Source organism: Brachyhypopomus gauderio, chromosome 2 (assembly GCF_052324685.1).
Source record: "Brachyhypopomus gauderio isolate BG-103 chromosome 2, BGAUD_0.2, whole genome shotgun sequence".
Classification (NCBI taxonomy): Eukaryota; Metazoa; Chordata; class Actinopteri; order Gymnotiformes; family Hypopomidae; genus Brachyhypopomus; species Brachyhypopomus gauderio.
Window position 1 is genome coordinate 30,402,144 of NC_135212.1, and position 24,343 is coordinate 30,426,486.

The 24,343-nt window shown below is 42.4% G+C and overlaps 2 protein-coding genes across 10 annotated transcripts in view; one reads left to right on the forward strand and one right to left on the reverse strand.

The window, feature by feature from the left end:
- The window catches only part of LOC143498571 (transmembrane 6 superfamily member 1-like), a 51,570-nt gene that overhangs the window by 14,385 nt on the left and 12,842 nt on the right, over positions 1-24,343 (reverse strand). The window contains exon 10 of one of the 2 annotated variants that reach the window (XM_076993712.1): positions 9,844-10,566. The exons of the other annotated variant lie outside the window; for it this stretch is intronic. Coding sequence (XP_076849827.1) covers positions 10,375-10,566 — 192 coding nt within the window. The 3' untranslated portion in view covers positions 9,844-10,374. Of the gene's footprint in view, positions 1-9,843; positions 10,567-24,343 lie in introns of those variants that run through there. 2 annotated transcript variants of the gene reach the window in all.
- Positions 3,429-9,817, forward strand: hdgfl3 (HDGF like 3). 8 transcript variants are annotated; one of them, XR_013125965.1, is made up of 8 exons: positions 3,429-3,882; positions 5,558-5,634; positions 5,824-5,962; positions 6,657-6,818; positions 7,740-7,871; positions 8,420-8,474; positions 8,720-8,787; positions 9,419-9,817. XR_013125965.1 is itself a non-coding variant. In XM_076993716.1 (7 exons), exons 1-6 carry the CDS (start codon positions 3,799-3,801, stop codon positions 8,447-8,449), a joined length of 624 nt encoding a protein of 207 aa, XP_076849831.1. In that variant the 5' UTR covers positions 3,429-3,798; the 3' UTR covers positions 8,450-8,474; positions 8,720-9,817. The 8 variants fall into 8 exon arrangements, 6 of the variants coding, with proteins under 6 accessions (XP_076849831.1, XP_076849832.1, XP_076849834.1 ...); XM_076993716.1 differs by having other exon boundaries at positions 8,720-9,817; XM_076993717.1 differs by lacking the exon at positions 8,720-8,787.

Below are 24,343 nucleotides of genomic sequence, written 5' to 3' on the forward strand. Positions count from 1 at the left end.
GTCACACCCTGGACACCACCTGTTCCAGCGTCTCCCCTCGGGACGGCATTTTAGACAACTGATGATTAAGACCACCAGACTAAAGAGAAGCTTCTTCCCACATGCCATCACTCTTATGAACAGCTGAACACTACAACACAACATCCAGGATACAGTCTGTTACATACACACAAGACTCACAATCCATATCCGGCTTATCCCTCTCACCCTGTTCACCTCCTGTACTGCACTTTATTAATCTGGTGATGGTGCCTAACAGGGCCGGTGCCAGAACATATACAGTGGGGGGTGGCGAACGTAAGTTGTTGAGCGGGGGGTGTCGAACGTAAATTGTGGCGTGTAACGATTGTTGAGCAGGCGAGGGGGCACCATGTAGCGATTGCTGTAAAATAAATGGGTCTTATTATTTACATTGAGGGGGCGGGACACCTTGCCTGACACCTCGCCCCCCCGTGGCACCGGCCCTGGTGCCTAAGGACCACTGTACCTATTGTCTCTGCCAGTAATTTCCTCTTATTTATACATCTTATTTAATTCAGTTTAATTTATCTATTTAACTCAGTCTGCACCTCAGTGCCTTTTACTGCTGCTCTCAGCACTTTATTGTAGATATACTACTTTGCACACAGTTACAATGTATGTTTTGTGTGTGCGTTTGTGTGTGAGTAAATGTTTTACGTCGGTGATGTTACTGTTAGATATTGTGCACTGGGGGCTACTGTAACCAAACACAAATTCCTTGTATGTGTGAGCATACTTGGCCAATAAAGTCTGATTCTGATCCATACATGATCTCCTTGATGTTTTATATGAACTTACTGCACTACTCAATCTTCAATTTTCAAAATTAGCAAAACTGCTCAGTATTATCTTATTCAAAACCATAAAGGTTTGGCCTTGTACCAGTACATTTATTTATTAATTTATCTTCTGAAGTGCTTAGTCCAGTTCATGGTTGTAGTGGCTAAAGCTATTCCTGGCAGCACTGGGCAAAAGTGTCACAAGACACAAATATACACATTATTGCTGTTATTTTAATCACAATTGTTAATAATTACTACAGTAGTAGTATTATAGTATAATTTATTATAGTAAACTCAATGGCAATTTTGAATTCATGTTGTCCAGCTGGGGCCTTGGGTCCCATTTTATCCAATAATATTCATAAAGTGAACCAAAAATGTATCATTTCTTGCTGTAACTTACATCTTGGGAGGGCTTATACCTATTCAGGTTGCTATGGTAATAAGTGCAATTTCCCACCTGGGATCAATAAAGTATTTCTGATTCTGATTCTAATAAAAAAGAAAAAGGTTTGACTTTACATTACAACAGATCACCGGCAACAATTGTAAGAGGGGGCCACCAAAGAGAAACGGAGGCTAAATATAGGCTACCAGAAATTAACTGAATTACTTAATAAACTGAATTGAATTATTAAAGGATGATCAGCTGCATTTAAACTAGCTACAAACTTGTGCAAACTAGGCCATCACCATGATTGTAATGTCAGCTGTTAGCCACTTGGGGAGCTTCCATAACTCTTTCACCAGGAAAAGCGTTTCATTGCATTAGGTGTACATAACGAACGAAATGATGAAATGTGCCATATTTGTCAATTGTGATTCTTCACCGCAATCAAACTTTGTCCTCTGCATTTACTTATCTGTGGATGAAGAACAAACACACACTATTGAGAACAAAATAACATAAAAAATGATCAATGTAAATCAATATTATTATCCCATGGAGGTCTGGATTTGGAATCATACTCTAAACCAAAGTGGAAAATCAAATGACAAGCTGATTCAACTTCAGTGGAAATTCCTCAAGACAAGTTAAAATGAGGCTAAGTAGTGTGTGCGGCCTTCACGTGCCTGTATGACCTCCCTACAACACCTGGGCATGCTCCTGATGAGACAGTGGATGTTCTCCTAAGGAATTTCCTCCCAGACCTGGAATAAAGCGTCAGTCAACTCTTGGACAGTCTGTGGTGCAATGTGGTGTTTGTGGACGATGTCCCAGATGTGCTTGATTGGATTCAGGTCTGGGGAATGGGCAGGCCAGTCCATAGCATCAATGCCTTCATCATGCAGGAACTGCTGACACACTTCAGCCACATGAGGCCTAGCATTGTCATGCATCAAAAGGAACCCAGGGCCCACTGCACCAGCATAGGGTCTCACAATGGGTCTGAGGATCTCATCTCACTACCTAATGGCAGCCAGGGTACCTCTGGCTAGCACATGGAGGTCTGTGCGGCCCTCCAAAGAAATGCCTCCCCACACCATTACTGAGCCACTGCCAAACCGGTCATGCTGGAGGATGTTGCAGGCAGCAGAACATTCTCCACAGCGTCACGTCTCCAGACTCAGTGTGCTCAGTGTGAACCTGCTCTCATCTGTAAAGAGCACAAGGCACTAGTGGTGAATTTGCCAATCTTGGTGTTCTCTGGCAAATGCCAGTCGCCCTGCACGGTGTGGAGCTGTCGGCACAAGCCCCACTTTTGGACGTCGGGCCCTTGTACCACCCTCATGTTTCTGCCAGTTTCAGCAGAAACATGGATATTTGTGGCGTGCTGGAGGTCATTTTGCAGGGCTCTGGCACTGTTCCTCCTGTTCCTCCTTGCACAAAGGAGGAATTAGTGGTCCTGCTGCTGGGTTGTTGCCCTCCTACGGTCCCCTCCAGGTCTCCATGCTCTGGACAGACACAGCAAACCTTCTTGTCACATCTCACAACTACTGTGGGTTGTAGACACTGCATCATGCTACCTCTATGGTGAGAGATGTGTGTGTGTGTGCACGCGTATATATAAACTGGTTTTTGGTAATATGGCATTTTCCACACTTGATCCTCGTCTGTGGAACTCCCTCCCAACTGTAGCCAAACAATCTTCCTTTCTTTCCATATTTAAATCTAATCTTAATATTCACCTCTTCACTCCTGCCTATGGCCTTCCTTCTGTTTAATTTACTCATTGCTGATGTCTAGTTGTAATATTATTGCAATAGGGTTGATGTTTAATATAATATAATATATAATATAATTTAATAGTATATACATTTAATAGTATAAATAGTTTTAACAGTATATCACAGCCTTACCATCAGTATACGTATTAAAATAGTGACATCTATAATTCCGTAATCAAACCATTCGTTATTTTACTAGATAAAATTGAACTGAACTGAAAAAAACACGTTTTGAAAATACTATTAATTTTATATATGTATAAGTTCAGTAAATATCGTCTACTGATAGATAAACGCCTTATTACAGCGTTAAATCGAATTACACTAACCTGGTAAGCGAATAGACCTTCTATACTAATTCACATTTCCTTTGTTTTCTTCATTATTTTGTGCCTATGATGTTGCGGTTACACTTGCTACATATCTATTTGGCTTAATAGTCGCTCCCAACCGAAAGAATAAGTGAGTAGCGTTCTTAGCGTTCGCCAGTTCCTCCAAGTTTCAAACACACGGGGACAGAATAAGCTGCTTTTGCTCACATTGAGCAAATAAATGTAAAACATCAAAATCTGAAAGGATTTGCCTCTTCAGCATCTCATGACGAAAGGATTCAAATTTTGCATTGTTAACCTACACTCACAATTTGTGTTTGAAGACGAAGAGGAGGGAAGAAGTGTTTTCCGGGCCTTTTCTCTCTTTTAATTATTTATTTCCTTTTTAACTGCAGTGTTGCTATCAAAGCATTGATGGTCGAATATTTCCATCAGTGCTGGGAACGTCTGAGATTTTTAATACGCTTTAGATTCAGTCCTAACGTGCTGTTGTGATGGCTCGTCCACGGCCACGGGAATACAAGGCAGGGGATTTGGTTTTTGCAAAAATGAAGGGATATCCACACTGGCCAGCGAGGGTGAGTATGAGGGTGCAGCCGAGTCGAAACGCAGGGAGGCGGGGTTGGCGAGGACAACACGACCGGTGTTGTACGATAAGACTTCTGGGGCGACGCGTTTAGTTCACTTGTTTGCCTTTACGCCTAAATCAGCCTAATTCTGTTTGCGAAACAGCTTTCAGCTGCGGGAATACGCGTATATGTGCATGTGTATCGTAGGATATGGCGCTGTTCCTCTCAGATGTACAGCCGTGTTTTTTTCGTCTGCAGCCTTAATTACCGACGTTTCTTTATTATTTGGGGTCGTAGGCGATTGAAATGTACACGTTTTGTATCCATTCATCTACAGTGTGTCGCCGGTGTAAACCAGACGTGTTGTTTGTTTTGTGACTCGTGTTTATGTTTTTGAACTGGCGCTATGCGCTAGCCCTTAGCCGCTGTGCTAGCGGAGCCTGTAGCGGTCCGCCCTCCTGCGCTGCTGCGACCCATCTCAATATTCTCCCACGACGGGACCACCGTCCTAATGTCTCCTGATTTGCTCGTTTGAATGAAAACGTTGTATTGATGTACATGTTCAGCGCCTTAACCATGAACGAGCTTTTCGATTAGTTGGTATTTTCAGTAAAGACCCTGGTAGTACGTATTCAGATACGTGCTGTTTGACATTGTTGTCAGTTGTGTTCCTTACTCAGTCTCTTCACTGTGTTTATCGGTGATTGTCAGACATTTACTGCACCTTGTTCTTACATTATGCCCTTGTTGGAAGGCTTTGTTTTATAAATACAGACCTAGTACGGACGGCAGTACTCCACTGCGAAATGGTATTTCAGAGATTCCCGCGGAATGTTGGACTGCATTAGACTAATATATCTTGACCACACAAACTACCTACTGCTTTTTATACACCATTTATAGCCAATATTTAAAAACAAGCTGCTACAGCTTTTCAAATTAGTTACATCACAGCAATACAAAGATCTAATATGTCAAACACCAATCCTTCACGGTTTGGTAGTGAAGGTTGTAAAGAAAATTGCGGTTGCTGTCTAGTTACTTTGAGAATGAGCAAAAACATAAAGCAGTAGCCTATATCAAAAACCAAAACACTCAACATCATTCAGACATTAAATGCATTGGATCCTTCTGAAAGTTTCTGATGCACTGAGTACTTTTTCGGTGTCCTCTGCTTTTCGTTAACCAACTAAGTAGAAATGACCAGTTTACCTAGACTGCATCAACATATTGGCATAAACACCAAATTATAGCTAGTAGCCCTAGCGGTACATATGAACACGACTATCAGTAAGTAGCTAGTAACTGATCCTGAACACATTTATATTTGAAAAAACTTCAATATACTAAAGTTTCTACTACAGGTGTTTGGGGATCAGGAATGGCACTATGATGTCAGTCTCGCTAACTTCAATTACAGAACATTTCAAATGCCTAAGCCAGGTGTCCTGAGCCTCATGGGGGCGCTGTGACAATATTTCATGTAGATCATGCTATTAGCAGCAGCACCAACTCTTATAAATCTTAAACGTTTTCACTTTCATATTTTGGAAGGTACATATTTAGTAATAAGATGAAAATAGCAGTGTTTTTGAGGGTTTGGTTATCCAGGCAAGCATAGGTCAATTGGATGATAATGATTTATCATTTAGCCATCACTGCTCTGTGTTCTGATGGTTTGCAGATCGATGAGCTGCCAGAGGGAGCAGTAAAGCCTCCTGCTAATAAATACCCCATCTTCTTCTTTGGCACCCATGAGACGTAAGTAAATTGTGTGTAATGAGTGAGTGGGAGTGCGTTGATTGGGAATAGTGTGTAAGTGAGAGTTAGTTGACTGTGTAATATGTGTAAGTGAGACTGAGTTGCTAAATAAATAAAAAAAAAACCAAGAGCTCAGCAGAATGAGTTGTGTATCTCCTGTCATTTTGATTTGGCTTGTACCTTTTCTAGTGCCTTCCTTGGGCCTAAGGATTTGCTGCCATATAAGGAGTACAAAGACAAGTTTGGGAAGTCAAACAAGAGAAAGGGCTTCAACGAGGGCCTGTGGGAGATTGAAAATAACCCCGGTGTCAAGTTCACTGGCTACCAGGTGTGTTGTCATGACTTTATATCTGAGACAGAAACTCAGAAACATGAAAATACAACAAGAAATGTTCTGGAGATGGTAGTCTCTGGTAGTATATGCAGCAGTGTTTATGTTAAAACCAGTGACCCTTGTTGGGCCGAATTAATTTCACTGTTGTAGAAATTAATTGTAAGTAATGGATTGTAGGTATAGTACAGAGGTCACTAACAGGCGGACCGCGGTCCGGATCCGGACCCGAACGCATTAACATTAGAGTTATAAGAGTGTTGTTATTCACACAACTAAAGTTCAACCTTAAACACATTGCTTGACATGATGACTTGTATATGACTGACTAATTTCTTACCACCCGATTTAAGAAACTCTGACTCTATTACGTATTTTAAATCAGGTCTCAAAACATACTTGTTTAAAGTTGCTTTTAATGTATGACTCCTATCTTCTGTCTATTTTATCCATTATTTAAATCTTTTCTCTGTCTTAATTTTTATTTATTATTATTATGTAAGGTGACCTTGAGTGTCAGAAAGGCGCCATCAAATAAAATGTATTATTATATTATTATTATAATTTGAAATGGGTTGACGGTCAAATTGCATGAATTTTGAGTATATGTATATCTGAATGATGTTTTATGTGAACATTGGTTAGTTCCAGTATATATACAGTGAGTGTGGGTGTGTGCCTGCATGTGCAGACCATGCAGCAGCAGAGTTGGTCAGAGGGAGAGGGTGAGGGAGCTGACACCGCGGATGGTAGCAGTGAGGCAGAGGAGGGAGACTCCATCGGAGAGGAAGAGGAGGGCAAGATGAAGGGTGACAAGGTTGGCTCCAAACGGAAAAAGACTGCATCCTCAAAGGTACCACTCAGCAATACATGGTAGACAAGGAATGGACAACAGACATGAGTGAAACCATCCCCTGACTCTTCAGGCTAAAATGTCCCCCCCCCCCCCCCCCCCCCAATGAATTCTAATTTTAACCATCTGCACACTGTCGTGGGTCACTGCCATCTGCTGAATGACTGGCAGGCTGCTACAGTGGCAGGTTATAGAGAAGCTGAAGTGTGTTTCAGAACTACTGCAGTATTTCATACCTCGGATTCCACACTCTGCTCTTGCTCCACTTAGCAACCACTGTTGCCTAGCAACAGGGTTTAACGTTCATATATCCCATCGATTGTGAAGTAGATGGTAGAGTACAGTGTGTCGTTTTTGGGAAGAGGGATTTACATAGGAGTTTAGACATGAGCGAATGCTTTTGCTGCAGGTCTTGTAGTAATTTCCTGCTCAGTTCATAGTACGCACATTTTTGGCAGATTAGTAGCACCGATAATGGAAAGTCTTGCCTGGAGGTTACAGATGTTAATTAACCAATCATAAAATTAGCTGTTAAAATCAGTGATGGTAACTGACAAAAAACTTGATTTTGAAACCTCACGATGTAGAAAAAATAAGTGTTACCCTGGAATCTGAGAATGTCCTTTTACTAAGCAATGTTACCCTGCTACAGCACCACTGCACTGCCACTTCTAATCTGTTTGATTCATCTTTGTAAACTAATCAAGTCCTTCATGGTCTGAATGAGGTGTGTGTCTGTGTGTGTGTGTGTGTGTGTGTGTGTGTGTGTGTGTGTGTGTGTGTGTGTGTGTGTGTGAGAGAGAGAGAGAGAGAGAGAGAGAGAGAGAGAGAGAGAGAGAGATAGGGACATAGGGCATGTCAGAGGCCTGTATGTTTCACCGTAGTAGTATTTCAGATTACATTTGTATGTTTTTTTTCTAGAAGTCATCAAAGCTGTCCAGGAAATGCTCAGGGGAAGAGGACGAGGAAAAAGATGGGAAAGAAGATGAGCAGAAGAGAGATGATGACAACGACATCCAGAACTCCTCAGACAAGAAGACATGCTGTCAAGGGGTATGTAGCATTTATGTAGCCACATTTGGAGTATATAATTCACGTGTATACAATCTGCCATCTGCATAAGTACTTGGAGCAGCTGATTGGATGATATTATCTACATGTACGTTTATGCATTTGGCAAGTGCTCTTATCCAGAGTGGTATTGTACTGTATTTACTGTGTTTCTGTGTATACTGTATTTCTATACTACTATTATATTTACAAATTAGGTATACTCTTAACCTAATGACCTTCGTGTTACTAGCACTTTGCTCTTCCTGATATATTAGATGAGCCACAGCAGTAAAATTATAGTTGTAGTGTAGCATAGAGTTGCTTTACCACATTATTATTTTCATGCAAGTTTATGTATGAGTTTGCATGTATATAATGGTTGTTTAGAGCATGTGAATAAGTTTTCAGAACTACCACCAGAGGTCATACTATTACAATTTATAGACTTATTATCTATTATATTATTTGACTTATTATTAATCAAACATGTTTTCTCTGATTTTAATTGTTTTAATTATTTTTTATTAAAAATGTGTTTATTTCCATAGCAGAACCAGTTGCTCCGAGAGGAACATTAGAGCCTGAGGAACGTGTGATCCTGAGGTGGCGGTGGTTACACCCTGGTCATTTGTGGCGGTGGTTATGTGATATTGGAAATGTATAACTTGCATTGACATAATCAAAATCACAGAAGAAAACATTGTTATAAATTCAACCATCCCCTGCTCATCACTGGAGCAAATACAAAGTTAGACAAATTTACTTAAAGGAGCAATAAGTAATGTTTTCAATTAAAATGAAGTAAGATTTAAAGAATTAATACTGTTTGTGGTATTTCTCTTTTCCAGTCAGGTTGAAGCTGGTTTTCTCCTATTAAAGTGCTGACAAGCCAATTGCCGGTTTGATTTAAGAATAGGTGGTTAATACCTACTTACTGCTTCTTTAATGTATAACATTTACACATCTTAACTAACAGTAAACTGTAATATATTCATAAAATTTAGCGTAATTTTTTAGCTGTAGCTGTATAGCTGAAGCAGCCAGTGTATGCGTGCTATGAGTCCAGTGCCCCAATGTTCTGTCCTTTAACCCTGACTTTCCATCCCACTCTGACCTTCCACATGCTGTCATTCACTGTGCCACTCAGCGCTGTGTGTTGTAGTTCCGATTTCTTCCTTACACAGTGGAGAAGCCGTTAGTCTGCCTTCTAGTACATTACTCCATAAAACATCAGCCATGTGTTTCCCTTTCATGTAATCTGAAAAATTAATGGAGAGTGTAAACCCGGTAAAAGGGTTGCAGACAGAGAAAGGGCCACAGTGTAACTCAATATCACTCATTTTATTTTGCTGTAGAATCTGAGATCAGTAGGCTAATCTAACAGCCCGGTCCAGTGCTCATTCTTTATGAAGTGAAACCGTTCCTGTGTCAGTGGGGTTGGTTGTTTCCTAGGCTTTTAGTGGCATGTGCATCTGTTGTATTCATCATGTGAGATAGAAATTGTTCCCCTTACCACTTACTCTTGTTTTACATTTGCATTTTTACAGAACACAGCAGAGTATGCAGTGCACCCTGACCCTCATACAGAAAGATCGAAAGCCCTTCTGCACTACCTGGTTCAAACCTGGCACTAGGCACACCAGTCATTACCTTTAGCCGTCCATTATCAAATCTTACTGAGCACCCTTCTAAATAAGACACATTTCTTTCTTATCTGTGTTTATATAAAGAATATATTATATTTATTTTTGCTGATAGTAGATGACACGTCTGTGGTAAGTGTAAACTCATCAGCCTAGATTTTCTTCCCCTTTTCTCCTTTGTTATGCTCGGAATCAGGATATGTTACAGTTCTATCTTACATTTTCAACGTTTGTAGTTCAATGTAAACTGTTTTTCCTGTTAATTCACAAGACTTTTACAGAATAAACTTGATGGAATGCAAACTGTCTCACATCTGATAATGCACTAATAGCTATTAATAAACAGTAAACTTTTATTATTTATTAATATTGTTAATGCTCAATTTTATTAGTATTTCCATTTAATTATCTGCATTTGTACCAGTTATTTACAGGACTTTTATTACAAAAAACATCCATGTTTGTAACATCCTACTTTCTTACACTGCTAAATAGTTAAGTACATGTTTACTAAATTACTTTTTGAGGTCTTTGTCGCTTATTTTACACAATTAGTGACATGGTATGGGAAAAGTACTATACAAGTTGAACTTACAATTATTATTTTTACATTAATTTTTAAGAAAACAATTGAATTTACATATATGGAGATGATAACACTGCTTCATACTGTTGCATGTACTTGTAAAAGATATGAAGATTAAAGATTTTTGTCTTTATGTGTATAATATGTTAGGTGGACAACTCCTGCCTCTAAAATAGAACAATGCTGTGTCTAAACTGAGCCACCATATGCCCTCTGATGGGCCATGGGGAGCGGTGTATGCCCTCTGATCCACACTGTTGTGCTGTTGTTAGTCTCAGTCACACCTGCTGAGGGCATTTTTGCTGGTGAAAAATGCAGGATAGCTGATGCAGCGGTAGCTGAACAGTTGTGGTAGTAAAGCATAAAACAGGTTCAGAATGAGGAAGGGGAGCCGCTGTTCAGATGGTACACGATGGGTTACAGGCGTTCGACTGTGGAGTGATGCACCAGTGTGACAGAACTGAGCCTGGGACAAGAGACAGAAGCACAACCTCAACAACATTTGCATCATATTTTATGAACCTTCACCCAGCTTCTCACACATAATGCTAGGAGTAGAGATATGGTTAACCCCAACCAGGCCTAGCTGGTCCTATGAAAAGAATGGCCATGCCTACTCACTATGCTTCCTGCCAGGCATGGAACCTTTGGAAAAGTCAGAGTTGGTTGCATAGCAACCAAACCCACTGACCACCCTACGGTGGTGAATTCTATATTTAGAGGTGGCAGCTGAAGTGGAGAATAACTCCATTCCTCAGTCTATATGCTGCTCAGAACCACAGCCAAACATGCATCATGTCCTCATGGGCACATGTTCATAAACCCAAGGGGGCACTTCTCTTAGTCAAACCTGTCAAAATCACTTATGCTACTTTACACACTGAACCCAATTCATAAAACCTACAGCCAGATTTAATGTGACATTAACAGCAAGTTGTGCCATGGTAACACGTTTCCTCATTCATATAAATGTGGGTTGCTGGCGTATTTTACTGTTTGCATGATATATGGTGCTTTTTTTCACTAAGCAAAATGTCCCAGTAAGAAGCCAATGTGGACTAGCTAACTGACAAATTTATATAAAATTGGTGTGTTTGGAGTGCACTTGATGGCAAACGTTCAGATAAATTCTAGGAGTACACAAGGAGGAAGGTTATCTAAGAATACCATAAACCATTGGAAATGCAATTATACAGTCCCTGACATAAGTTCTGTCGCTTATCCATGTTGTGGAAACAAAAGCTTATAACCTGACTTTAAATTCATTGATTGGTTTTAGAAATGACTCATATGAAAGCTAAAACCCTCCCAAATTAGATTTAATTTTACAAAAATAAATTTACTTTACTGCAGAAATATTGATCATTTAATGAACACAGAAAGGTCAGATTTTGGCAAGACAAAAATTTTGTCGCCTTGTCATATAATGCACCCAATCCTAGTTTACAGCCTCACCTGTGCTCACTAAATGATTGGTTAATTAGTGGGTGTGTACAGTGCTTAATTTGTAAATCAAACGATGCCAGAACGCAAACAGCGGACAACATAAAATGTTACCGGATCGAGGCAGACAGTTACCGGAACGCACGCTTCAAAATTAAAGAGTTCCCGGATCCTGTTCCGGCAGGACCCGGCTCAAATTAAGCCCTGGGTGTGTATAAAAAGAACTCCAGCACCCCAGACCTTCACTTGCACTGCAACTTGACCTCTGACAACATGCCAAAAATCCATCCTGCGACCAAAGCCTTGATTATCAAGACGCTGAAGTCCAAATCCACTGCAGAGGTGGCTGGCACCTTTAATGTGTCTCAGCGTCAAGTACAAAGAATTAAAAAAAGATTTGAAGAGACTGGAGATGTTTTTGACAAGCCCAGGTCTGGCAAACCAGTTTGTTGGTTAGAAAACCAAAGCCAGTCCCCCTTCCACTGCAGCAGAGCTCCACCAGGCCTGGTCACCTCAAGTCCCTGTGTCAACTAGAACAGTTTGTAGGATTCTGTCTCGAAATGGCCTCCACGGTCGAAGCCAACACTAAACAAAAGGCAGGTAAAAAAAACACCATGTGGCTAAACGGATGGACGCTGGAAAAGTGGCAGAAGGTGGATTTCTCAGATGAATCTTTAGTTGAATTACACCACAGCTGCCGCAAATACTGCAGGAGACCTACTGGAGCCCATATGGATCCAAGATTCACCCAGAAAACAGTCAAGTTTGGTGGTGGAAATATCATGGTCTGGGGTTACATTCAGTATGGGGGTGTGCGAAACATTTGCAAGGTGGAAGGCAATATCAATAGCCTAAAACAGGGATGTCAAAGTCAAATACACCGAGGGCCAAAAAACCAAATTTGCTACAAGCCAAGGGCCGGACTGGTTCAATGTTTATTAAAATATATTCAAATGATTGCACATAGCCTATTGAACCAAGACCTAACACAGTGTATATTATTTAATGCTTAAATGAATAAAGCAATATTTTCTTATGGATCTGTCTCTAATTTCAAGTGAAAACATTTTTCAACAGGCAAACATATAAAAGCAAACTTCCTTCAAAGAAAAATCACATGTCCTGTACATTAAATGAATAAAGCAATATTTTGTTATGGCTCTGTCAGTAACTTTGTCTGTAATCTTTATAAGTAATCTTTGTCTGTGTGTTTCTGAGACATTTGATAGTGCCTTCTTAGATTATATTCTTTCATTACAGCCAAACTTTCTCCACACAGAAGACACACAGGTTTACCTTTTACCTCCGTGAACATGTACTTGGCCTCCCACCTGGCTTGAAACCCGTTCTCAGTGTCCACCTTACGTTTAGTCATTTTTGAGCAGGGGGATAGCTGAACGTTGATGTCTGCTCTGACTGCTGATTTAGGTTTATACTTTCGCGAGTGACCATAGTGCACGACTCCGAATTTTAATATTGCTTTGTGTTGCAGGTTTGAAAAGTGCTGGAATTTAGGCTAAAGTAATTGAAAATGCTCGAAATTGTAACTACTTCGTTTCACAACAAATATCTGTCTGACTGAACAGTTCTCTTGTATTACGTTAACAAATACGAGCCTCTTGTAATTCCAGGACGAAACATGAGAGAACGTGAAGACGTTAAGATTGGGCGTTTTGAAAATAAACAACCATTAAATAATGTGATAAAAAGCGAATTTTTTTTAACCATTTCGAGTATATGTATAAATATTTAACTTAATTAAATTTACCGTGCTGGGAAATATTGAAATGGACCTTTAAAATGACGTACAAGTGCTTTAATTCCACCTTGTGAAGGTGAATGAACCCTGCAAACATGACTTTGTTCATTGCACTGAGGCGCGGCGCGTGCGAAGTTACAACATTTGAGTGGTGCATGACCTCGAGAATCGACAGCGTGCGAGGCCCTCGCGCACGGGCGGAACCACTGCGATTACGTCATTTTTGCTGCGCGGACCCTCGCGACGCGTCGCGCTGCAGTGACTTCGTGGGCTACCGTTGCATTGTGGGGAATGTAGGAGCCAAAGGCGCTTCTTATAGGTTAAGGGATAATATGTTTATGTACGCAATGAGATGTCATGATGCGTAGCGTGCATGCTCAAGTGGGGCTAGTGGAATTTTCCCGCTGGATTAGTTTGTGAATTAGGATCGAGGGAGTCGCACGGTTTTCCGAACGTGTCTCTTTGCGTCGTGTTACTTTATAAGACATACAACATAAAGTGAGAGCATAAAGTTACAGATAACTTTATAATTTGTACTTTGTTTATTTGTATTTGTCTATTCGTCGAAATTACTCAATAAAAGCTGTTTCGAAGAATCGTTTGGTGAATAGGCTACTACAATGGAACACGCGTCGGTTACGCGGCTCAATCTATGAGTGGATTTGGAAATTTACATTAGTCGGAAAACCTTTGCTCCTTGTCACTAAAGAGGATATTAAAAGAAGATAAGCGAACGTTTGACGCGACGGACGAGCTGGCAAAGTTTACCTGAGACGACTTGGAACTACGGAAAAAGAAGCTAATACGGCTGGTAAGCTACATATTTCTAACGCTGACTCTACAAAGTGGTGTAATCACAGAAGTTCTGAAAATTATTTAGTTGATATCGACGCAAGCTTAATGTCTCTAAAACGGCAAGCGAAAATGACGGAAAAGGCTATCGAGGATAAAATTTATAGATTGAAACAAAGCCGGAAGGCTAAGCTAGGTCAGCTAACTAGCCGATCAAAAGAGCTCGAAGAATTAATGGACGATGACGCTAACATACTCTCGCTCATAGACAATTACGAAGAGTGCCGATGTTTGCTAAGAGAGCTGTGTCAAATAAACGACAAATTAAGGCACGTTATGTCGGAGCAGTTGTACAACGAAGATCAAAGCTCATGGTATGCACCTAAAATGCAGTGGATTGAAGGCTTTATGAGCAAAGTAGATATGTGGCTTAATCGAGTTAGAGAACGCTCAAGTCAAGCCGAGCAGTATGAAGGAGAAATAAAACCCTCGGATAGCGTCTCCATGGCGTCATTCGCTTTAAGCCAAAAGAGCAGAAAATCTAGACCAGAAAGTGAAAGATCCATGTCATCTGCTACGTCGTCTGTACGCCTTAGAGCCGAAGTGCAAAGAGCCACATTGCTAGCTCAAGCTGCCGCACTTAAGAAAAGGCAAACTATTGAACGCCGGGAAGCTGAATTAAGGGCGGAAAAGGAGCAATTAGAGCTGCAGACTGCTATAGCAGCCTCAGAAGCTAAGCTCAAGGTATTGGCGAACTTCGAAAGGGAGCGTTCAAGACCAGTTAGTTCAGTAGGAGTCGAATCCGGTTTGCTACCAAGAAACGTAATCAGAGACGAAGTCATCAAAATGGAGGACGAAAATATAGCATTCGGACCACTTAAACCACAGCCTGATTTTCAAAAACAACCAAACACACAAGCCGTAGATGAGTGCGTGGTCGAAAATCTGTGCAATGTAATGGCACGACTGAATACTATCACTGAGCTGATGTTAAAACAGCAAAGAATGTCTACATTACCATCGTTGGACATCCCTGTCCTCAGTGGTGATCCTCTTGAATACAATGTGTTCATTAGAGCCTTTGAACACGGAGTTGAAGCACGCACTGACAGTCATAAAGACTGTCTTTATTTTTTAGAACAGTTTACAAATGGTCAGCCGAAAGAGCTGGTTAAGAGTTTTCTTCACATGAAGCCTGAAGTAGGATATTGTAGAGCTAGACAACTTCTCAAAGAGAATTTTGGAAATTATTATAAGATAGCCACTGCTTATATGAACAAAGTTCTGAGTTGGTCTCCAATAAGGCATGAGGATGCAGAAGCATTAAACGCCTTCTCACTTTTCCTGACCGGATGCTAATACAATGACAGAGGTGTGTTACTTGGGGGAATTAAATAATTCAGCCAACATGAAGGCCATCGTAGGCAAACTTCCGTACAAGTTGCGTGAAAGATGGAGGACCAGGGCTCTCAAGTTTTGGATTCATGTCAGAGTGTGAGAGTTGGTGACCGGGGGGGGGGGGGGGGGGGGGGTAAATAAACTAGATTTTTTTTTCTCGCCGTGTGAAATCGGAAGTGTGGCGTGTGAGCGTGTGAAGACGGTCAAATGAGTGTGTCACACGCTCAATGCGTGAGACTTGAGAGCCCTGTGGAGGACAGTAGTGTGGAGCATGCAGGAACAGTACAACACAAGAGCCACATTTAAAGAGCTAGTTGACTTCATAAGTAAACTTATGCGAAATGCGAAAATTGCATTGCATCCTATCTTTGGAGACATAAAGGATAGCCCTCAGCTAACAATCCAGTTCGAAGACAAACAGATTACAAAACACAAAGGAAAAGTGGAGTTAGAGGGACATTCGCCACAAGTGCTAGGCCACTAGATACCCAAAACGAAGTCAACATGCATCCTAGAGAAGCAGAATACAATGGAGGATTAGACAAAACATGTTCCTTCTGCAAAGAGAACCACAACTTGGGATCCTGCAGTAAGCTAAGGATCATGACGCATAAAGAGAAGATAGAGTTTCTACGATCCAAGGGACTGTGTTTTAGTTGCTTGAAGCATGGTCACATGAGTAACAATTGCAAAGGTAGGTCAAGATGCTCGATCTGTTCTCTGACACATCCTACTTTGCTACACATTAAGAAAGGAGAAGTCACAAATGAACAAGAAGATCAAGATAATGACCATGAAGGTCAGTCAGTTACCAGTGCATTTGTCTGCACTAAATATAGACGCCGTGACCCCACTGGGGCCGGTGAGGCGGAGCGTATTCTTCCAATAGTTCCTGTCAGGATCAAAGCAAAGAAGGGAACTAAAGTAGTTCAGACATATGCGTTTCTAGACCAAGGTAGTACTTCTACATTCTGTACAGAAGTATTAATGAAAGAGCTACAATTCATTAGTCGAAAAACAAATATACTGCTCAAGACTATGAATGAAGAAAGGTCTGTTCCTACCTATGTAATGTCTGGCCTGGAAATTAGTAGCTTGGCGGAAGATGATTTTATCGAACTTCCTGATGTTTACACACAAAGGGTAATACCCGTGGGAAGAGAGAACATACCGCAACAGCAAGAAATAGATAGATGGTCTTACCTCAAAGATGTGTATCTGCCAAAGATTCAGGCTGAAGTTGGGTTGTTCATCGGATCTGATGTGCCCCAAGCTATGGAACCATGGCAAATTGTGAGTAGTGTCAATAACGGACCCTACGCAGTAAAGACACGGATAGGCTGGACTGTAAATGGACCACTGCGTGAATGTGGTGGAAGTGCAAAGACAGGGAAACAGACTAAGGCGATAGTGAACCACATATCAGTGACACAGTTGGAGGATTTGTGGCTTCAGCAGTTTGAGATGGACTTCCCTGAGAGAACAAAGCATGATGCTGTTGAGATGTCCAGAGAAGATCATATGTTCATGGATATGGTCACAGAATCAGCTAAGCTTGATAACGGTCATTACAACATATGCTTACCCTTAAAGAACAGGAAGATGCACATGCCTAACAATCGCAAGGTCGCCGAACAACGTGCACATAATCTACGGAGAAAGTTTCAAAGAAATGCAAATTTCAAACAAGAATACATCACCTATATGGATGATCTGATTCACAAAGGTTATGCATCAAAGGTATCAGCCCAAGAGCTCATGCATGAGGAAGGGAAGGTGTGGTACATACCCCATCATGGTGTGTATCACCCAGCAAAGCAGAAACTTTGAGTTGTGTTAGACTGTGGAGCATCCTTTCAAGGCTTGTCACTGAATAATCAATTGCTGCAAGGACCAGATTTGACGAGTAGTTTAATAGGAGTTGTCATTAGGTTCAGACAGGAACCCATTGCTGTTATGGCTGACATAGAAGCCATGTTTCATCAAGTGAAAGTGCCAGATGATGACTCTAACCTACTGAGATTTCTATGGTGGACAGCGGGCGACTGTAGTCAAGAGTTTGAAGACTACAAAATGACTGTACACTTGTTTGGTGCCACATCATCACCCAGCTGTGCTAGTTTCGCTCTGAGAAAATGTGCTGAAGAGCACTCTGGACAATTTAAGGCTGAAGTTGTGGAAACGGTGCTACATAATTTTTATGTGAACGACTGTCTCAAGTCAGTTGCTACTGAAGGTGAAGCCATAGCTTTGTGTCGTGATCTGATGAACATTTGTGCCAAGGGGGGATTTCATCTTACCAAATGGGTGTCTAACAGTCGCAAGGTGCTAGACACTATCCCCAAACATGAATTGGCTAAGGAAGTGAAGAGCTTAGATCTGGATCAAGATAAACTTCCGCTGGAGAGAGCGCTCGGGCTCACATGGTGTGTAGAGTCAGACACATTTAGGTTTAATATCAGCATCAGAGATCACCCTATGACTTGAAGAGGACTACTCTCAGTTGTTAGTTCTATATATGACCCACTGGGAATCCTAGCTCCCATAACTTTGTCTGTGAAGAAGATCTTACAAGAACTTTGTAGGATGAAGTTAGGGTGGGATGACGACTTGTCAGAACATATCAAAGGCTTATGGAGCAAGTGGAGGGATGGACTATTAAAGCTGAAGGATTTCAATGTTAGAAGATGTATTCAACCAGAAGGCTTTGGAGAGCGTACGTTCGCTCAGTTACATCACTTCTCGGACGCAAGCGAAGATGCATATGGCACAGTTAGTTATCTGCTTTTGCGAAACGAGAACGATCAATCCCATTGTGCCTTCATGATGGGCAAGGCCAGAGTGGCGCCTCTTAGAGCACCAACTATTCCTCGTATGGAGCTGACTGCAGCTGTAGTAGCTACCAAGATGGATAACATATTGAGGCGAGAAATAGAGTGGGATCTCGCAGATTCAATCTTCTGGACAGATAACACAGTGGTGCTAAGATATCTGCAGAACGAATCTTCACGCTTTCGTACCTTTGTAGTGAATAGAGTTTCAGCTATTCTCAAAGAGTCCAGAGTGGAGCAATGGAGACATGTCACTACTGACAAGAATCCTGCTGATCATGCCAGTAGAGGGCTAAAGACAGACGACTTCATGAAGATGCAATCTTGGACTATGGGCCCAGATTTTCTCTGCCAAGCTGAGGAATGCTGGCCAAAAACTCCTGAACAGTCGAACGTCACGTTTCATGATCCGGAGATCAGGAAATGTAGAATGAATATGACAAAGGTGAAGGAAGAGACAAACTCTGTAGATCGATTGATTAATTATCATTCTTCATGGATTAGATTGAAAAGATCTGTTGCATGGATCCTGAGGCTAAAAGGTTTACTGCTAGAGATTAGTCGAAAAAGAAAAGAGTTGCATGTGGATTAATAGTGAGGCCGGTTTGGCTGAGAACCAACGAGTGGAGTTGGTCAACAGAGAAGTTACTCTTTTCAAGGCCCACTTGAGTAGAACTACCCTCTCCGTAAGGGATCTCAAAGACGCAGAAACACAGATTATTATATGGTGTCAAGGGTATACATTCTCTGAAGAAATATCTGCTCTGAGTAAGGGACAGAACGTGAAACGTAGTAGCAGAATATGCAGACTTAATCCTGTACTTTAGGATGGTGTGCTGCATGTAGGCGGGAGACTTCATTGGTCATCTATGCCGGATGAGAGTAAGAAACCTGCAATTCTGTCTTAGGACATTCCCATCATGGATTTGATTTTAAGGAAGATCCATAAGGCAGATCTCCCCATTGACAGAGTTATGCCTGACGAGCCGTCATTCTCAAGAGTGGGTGTCGATTATTTCGGACCTCTTGAGGTAAAACGTGGAAGAAGCCTCATCAAACGATATGGTGTTCTTTTTACTTGTCTAGCCACACGCGCATTGCATATTGAGCTTGCTGCATCTCTGGACACTGACTTGTGTATAAATGCTATTAGACATTTTGTGGCACGAAGAGGGCAAGTTAAGGAGCTCCGCTCGGATAATGGCACAAATGTAATCGGAGCCGAACATGAATTGCGAGCAGCAATAGCAGAATGGAACGCTGTTAAGATTGAAAATTACTGTCACCAGCGTGAAATCAAGTGGAAATTCAATCCTCCTACAGGCTCACACCACGGAGGAGTTTGGGAGCGATTAATTAGATCTGTGAGAAAGGTGCTAAATTCGACCTTGTGGGAACAAGTAATTGATGAAGAAAACCTGCACACAATTCTATGCGAGGTGGAGTCTATTCTTAATAGTCGTCCTATCACGAAGGCATCCTCCGATCCAAATGACTTGGAGGCACTAACACCAAATCATTTGTTACTCTTAAAGGTTAAGCCAGTGGTTCCCAAAGTGGGGGGCGCGCAGCTATTGCAGGGGGGGCGCGGAGCTTGAAAGTAAAACGTGCACATGTGTCAATATTAGGGATGCACCGATTCCGATATTAATATCTGAAAAAATTCTAGATCGGGTATCGGGGACAATGTGACCGATCCATAAAAACAGATCTATTCAGTCTAATTCTATGCTTGTATTGCTTGCTTTTTGGAGTTAGTTCAACCTTAATACTCGCGCTGGTGCTATTCCACTTAGTCCGTTTATTTGCTGGTTGACCAAAATAAACCTGGGCTCCAGCAATACTTCACTGTTCATACATGAACTGGTGAGTTGTCCAAAGCTCATTTAATGCGTTACTTACAGAAATAAATTAAAGAGCAGTGGTCTGACTCGGTCTACGGCAGAAAGCTAAAAAAACAATATTCCATACGCGCGCTCAACTCGCTCCCTTAAAGAGACAGTACACATATTTCTGGCCGTTACTGTCAGTCCTGCCTAAAGAATACCTACTTCAATTTCAGGACAGACAGAAATGGCCTGGTGTATCCCCATTTTTGCCTTGTTCTGTGCCCGGTTTTGTTCTGTTCCCTGTCTCTGTACGTGATACCGTCATTGTTAATGTGCCCATGCCCGTTACTGTATCTGGTGTTGTTGTTTCTGTCCCTGTACCCATGTTTGTTCCTAGAGTTGTCACCCATTTTGTTCCTGTTCATGTGTCTGTACTTTTGAATATATTTGCATCTGTCTCTGCCTCGTTCCCTGTCCACAGTACTGTTCCCTGTTCGGATCCTGCTTCCCCGGTGTCTCGTCCTGTCCAGTCCCCAGAGGTCCCGTTTTCCTGTCCCCCTCAACCTGTTTCCGCTCCTGTGTTTGTATCTCCTAGCCCTCTGTCCCCTGAGCCTTCTGTTTTTGCCCCTAGGTCCTCTGTTCCAGTTGCGTTCCCCTCAATGCATTCTCCCCAGCCCCCAGCTTGTCCTTCGTTTCCTGGTTTGGTTCCTCCTATCTGTGCTTGTTTTTTTGAGTTCGGTTGCGCGCCTTGGAGCGGCACGCCTTGGAGGGGGGTTCTGTCAGTCCTGCCTCCCTCCAGTCAGTCATGTCTCTGTTTGTACTCTTATTTTGAAATTCATTGAGTCTGGTTTCAGTGTGTTTCTGTTCACTCCTTGTTTGTAACCCTGCCCCCCAATTAGGGTTCCCATGTGTTTGTATTTGGTTTCTCTTGATTTCCCCTGTATTTTATCCCTGGTTTCTGTGCAGTCTGTGCTGGTCTTTATGTTGGTAACATCTCTGTGGTTCTTAGTTCCGTCCAGTGATTCCTGTATGTAAGTCTGTTATTGTTGGTTTTAGTTAGTTGTATTAAATATTAATGATTCTCTCATGGATTTGACCCTGGCCTGTTTATATGACCCTGATTTTGGATTGCCCTTCAAAACACCTTGCTCTGCTCAGCACATGCGTCCACCTCCTCACTTCCAGCTGCCACAATCGTTACAGAATGACCAGCCCTACCAGGACACAGCGAGAGAGCAAGGATCTGGTAAGCCAATTCACTGTGATCAGGTTCTGACTGGCTTTGTGCAGTTGGAATCTTCTGTGACACAGTGCTGGCAAACCAGTGAGAGGAAATCCCCTGGCGCGGTGGGTACACGGGTGGCTCGTCGAGCTAATAGAAAGGCATGGTCACATTCAGGCATAGTTGACTGTGTACAAGAGCCCAGGTAAGCGCCAGGAGTCTGCCCGTCTTGGCCAACAGTACAGGTCGCTCTTCCCTGTAGCGCAAGATGTGGTCAGGCGGAGTGAATGTGCAGATGATCTGTATACCAACACTCTGCATGCTTTTAAGGGTCAGTGTGAGCTCCCGGTGCCTCGTGTGGGGCGGAGCGAACGCAATAAGAGCCGCCGAGGGGATCTTGTATCTGTATGTTCCTCCAGGGTTTCTAAGGCACCAGTGGTGATGGAGGACTCCACTGCCACCCCGTCAGCTCCGGTTGCTGGTGAAGGAGGCACCACGCCCATGTCTCCTTTGCTCCAGGCTGCACCCATGGATGTCACCACTGACCTCCCTCCACTCATCCCACCAACCTCACCCCTGGAGACCCCAAAGGATTTTTTGGGGGGGAGTAGTGGACACACTCCCCAGGAGGGGCTGGAGCGCGACCCAGAGGCCCAGGAGAGGCCTGCACCAGTCCCCGCGCCCCGGAGGGGCTCACTGCTTCCAGTTGCACAGGCCCAGGAGAGGCCTGCACCAGTCCCCGCGCCCCGGAGGGGCTCACTGTCTCGAGTTGCACAGGCCCAGGAGAGGCCTGTACCAGTCCCCGCGCCCCAGAGGGGCTCACTGCCTCCTGTTGCACAGGCCCAGGAGAGGCCTGTACCAGTCCCCGCACCCCGGAGGGGCTCACTGCCTCCTGTTGCACAGGCCCAGGAGAGGCCTGCACCAGTCCCCGCGCCCCGGAGGGGCTCACTGCCTCCTGTTGCACAGGCCCAGGAGAGGCCTGCACCAGTCCCCGCTGCCCGCCAGCCCGTCACCGTCCATCCTGTTCCCCCAGTGACTGTGTTGCCCACTTGTGGTCATGGACTTGATGTATTGTCTGCTTCTCCCCCTGGTGTATCCCCATTTTTTCCTTGATCTCTAGTCAATATGGGGTGTGGGGGGGGCGCAAAAATATTCTCATCTACTAAAGGGGGGCACGGCAGAAGAAGTTTGGGAACCACTGGGTTAAGCCAACATTACCTCCTGGATTATTTGACAAGAATGATTCCTACACTCGTTGTAGGTGGAGGCAGGTTCAGTATATAGCAGATTTATTCTGGAAAAGGTGGACTAAAGAATACCTACTTCAATTTCAGGACAGACAGAAATGGCCTGGTTGTATTAAATATGAATGATTCTCTCATGGATTTGACCCTGGCCTGTTTATATGACCCTGATTTTGGATTGCCCTTCAAAACACCTTGCTCTGCTCAGCACATGCGTCCACCTCCTCACTTCCAGCTGCCACAATCGTTAGTTACATGCTTTGTGCTCTGCGTGATGTCTGCGCTTGCAAACTAGCCGCATATGTATTGCTGTTTCTCTTATTTCATCTCCTTATTTATTTTAAATTATATTTAGAATTCTTGAACCATTTTAAAGGTTTCTTGCAGTTTATTTTTTCATGTTTGACCAAAGTTGTGAACCTATTGTTTTTGTAAGTTTCAGGTTCTTTGGTATTATTTATTTTACATTCAATGTTATATTCATAATTGCACTGACTGAACAAATGCAAGTTGTGTTGTTTTTACATGTTTTATGTGTGTTTAAGTGTGCTATACTGGTGCAGAGTTTTCAATAAACTTGTAATTCAGTATGTCTGTGTTTTAAAAAGATGCTTTAAGTCGATTCAGCACAGTTTTACTGATCGGTATCGGCAGAGGTGGTCTTTGCATAGAGGCATGGCTAGGCAACTGCCTTGGGCCCCTCCCACTGTAAGGGCCCCCTGATTAGCTGACTTATTTCTCGCATATTAATGTTGATTGGCCCCCTAGCTAATTTCGCCTTGAGCCCCAAATTGCTAAGTCCGCCACTGGGTATCAGATCAGTATCGGCCGATACGAAGCCTCAGATATCTGAATTAATATCGGAAGTGAAAAACGTGAATCGGTGCATCCCTAGTCAATAGGTGCAAAATATTCTCATCTACTAAAGGGGGGCACGGCAGAAAAAGTTTGGGAACCACTAGGTTAAGCCAACATTACCTCCTGGATTATTTGACAAGAATGATTCCTACACTCGTCGTAGGTGGAGGCAGGTTCAGTATATAGCAGATTTATTCTGGAAAAGGTGGACTAAAGAATACCTACTTCAATTTCAGGACAGACAGAAATGGCTTACAGCATCAAGGAATTTCATTCAAGGAGATGTTGTCCTCTTGGTGGACGATAAAGCGCCCAGAAATTCTTGGATGATGGGAAGGATCATTTAGACAATGCCAGACATGAAGGGATTTGTTCGTCGTGTTCGCATCAAGACCAAAACCAACATATTAGACAAACTCATCACAAAGATATGTCTGCTACAGGAGATGGAATGAGCTAGTGGTAAAGACTCAGCTCCAACGATGAGCCATGTGCTAGAAACCTCTGGCTCTTTCCTTTCTTTAATTTTTCTTTCTATTTCTCAGTTTTCAGAAGATATTTTTCTTCAAGAAAGAGAAAGGACTCTGGGATATTGTTTTATGTACTAATTTGTTGAATGTTTAAATGTTTAGAGTAAATATCCTGATATTATTATTTTGGAATATAGACTTACATAAGAGTAGTAATTGTTCTCTAGTTAGTTAAATGAGAACAATTAGGGGCCGGTAATGTAGGAGCCAAAGGCGCTTCTTATAGGTTAAGGGATAATATGTTTATGTACGCAATGAGACGTCATGATGCGTAGCGTGCATGCTCAAGTGGGGCTAGTGGAATTTTCCCGCTGGTTTAGTTTGTGGATTAGGATCG

Excerpts from the sequence above, each read along its gene's own strand:
- hdgfl3 (XM_076993716.1), top strand. The coding sequence starts at position 3,799 with ATGGCTCGTCCACGGCCACGGGAATACAAGGCAGGGGATTTGGTTTTT. Across the intron at positions 5,963-6,656 it reads TCAAGTTCACTGGCTACCAG|ACCATGCAGCAGCAGAGTTG; the intron begins GTGTGTTGTCAT and ends CTGCATGTGCAG. Across the intron at positions 6,819-7,739 it reads AAAAGACTGCATCCTCAAAG|AAGTCATCAAAGCTGTCCAG; the intron begins GTACCACTCAGC and ends TTTTTTTTCTAG.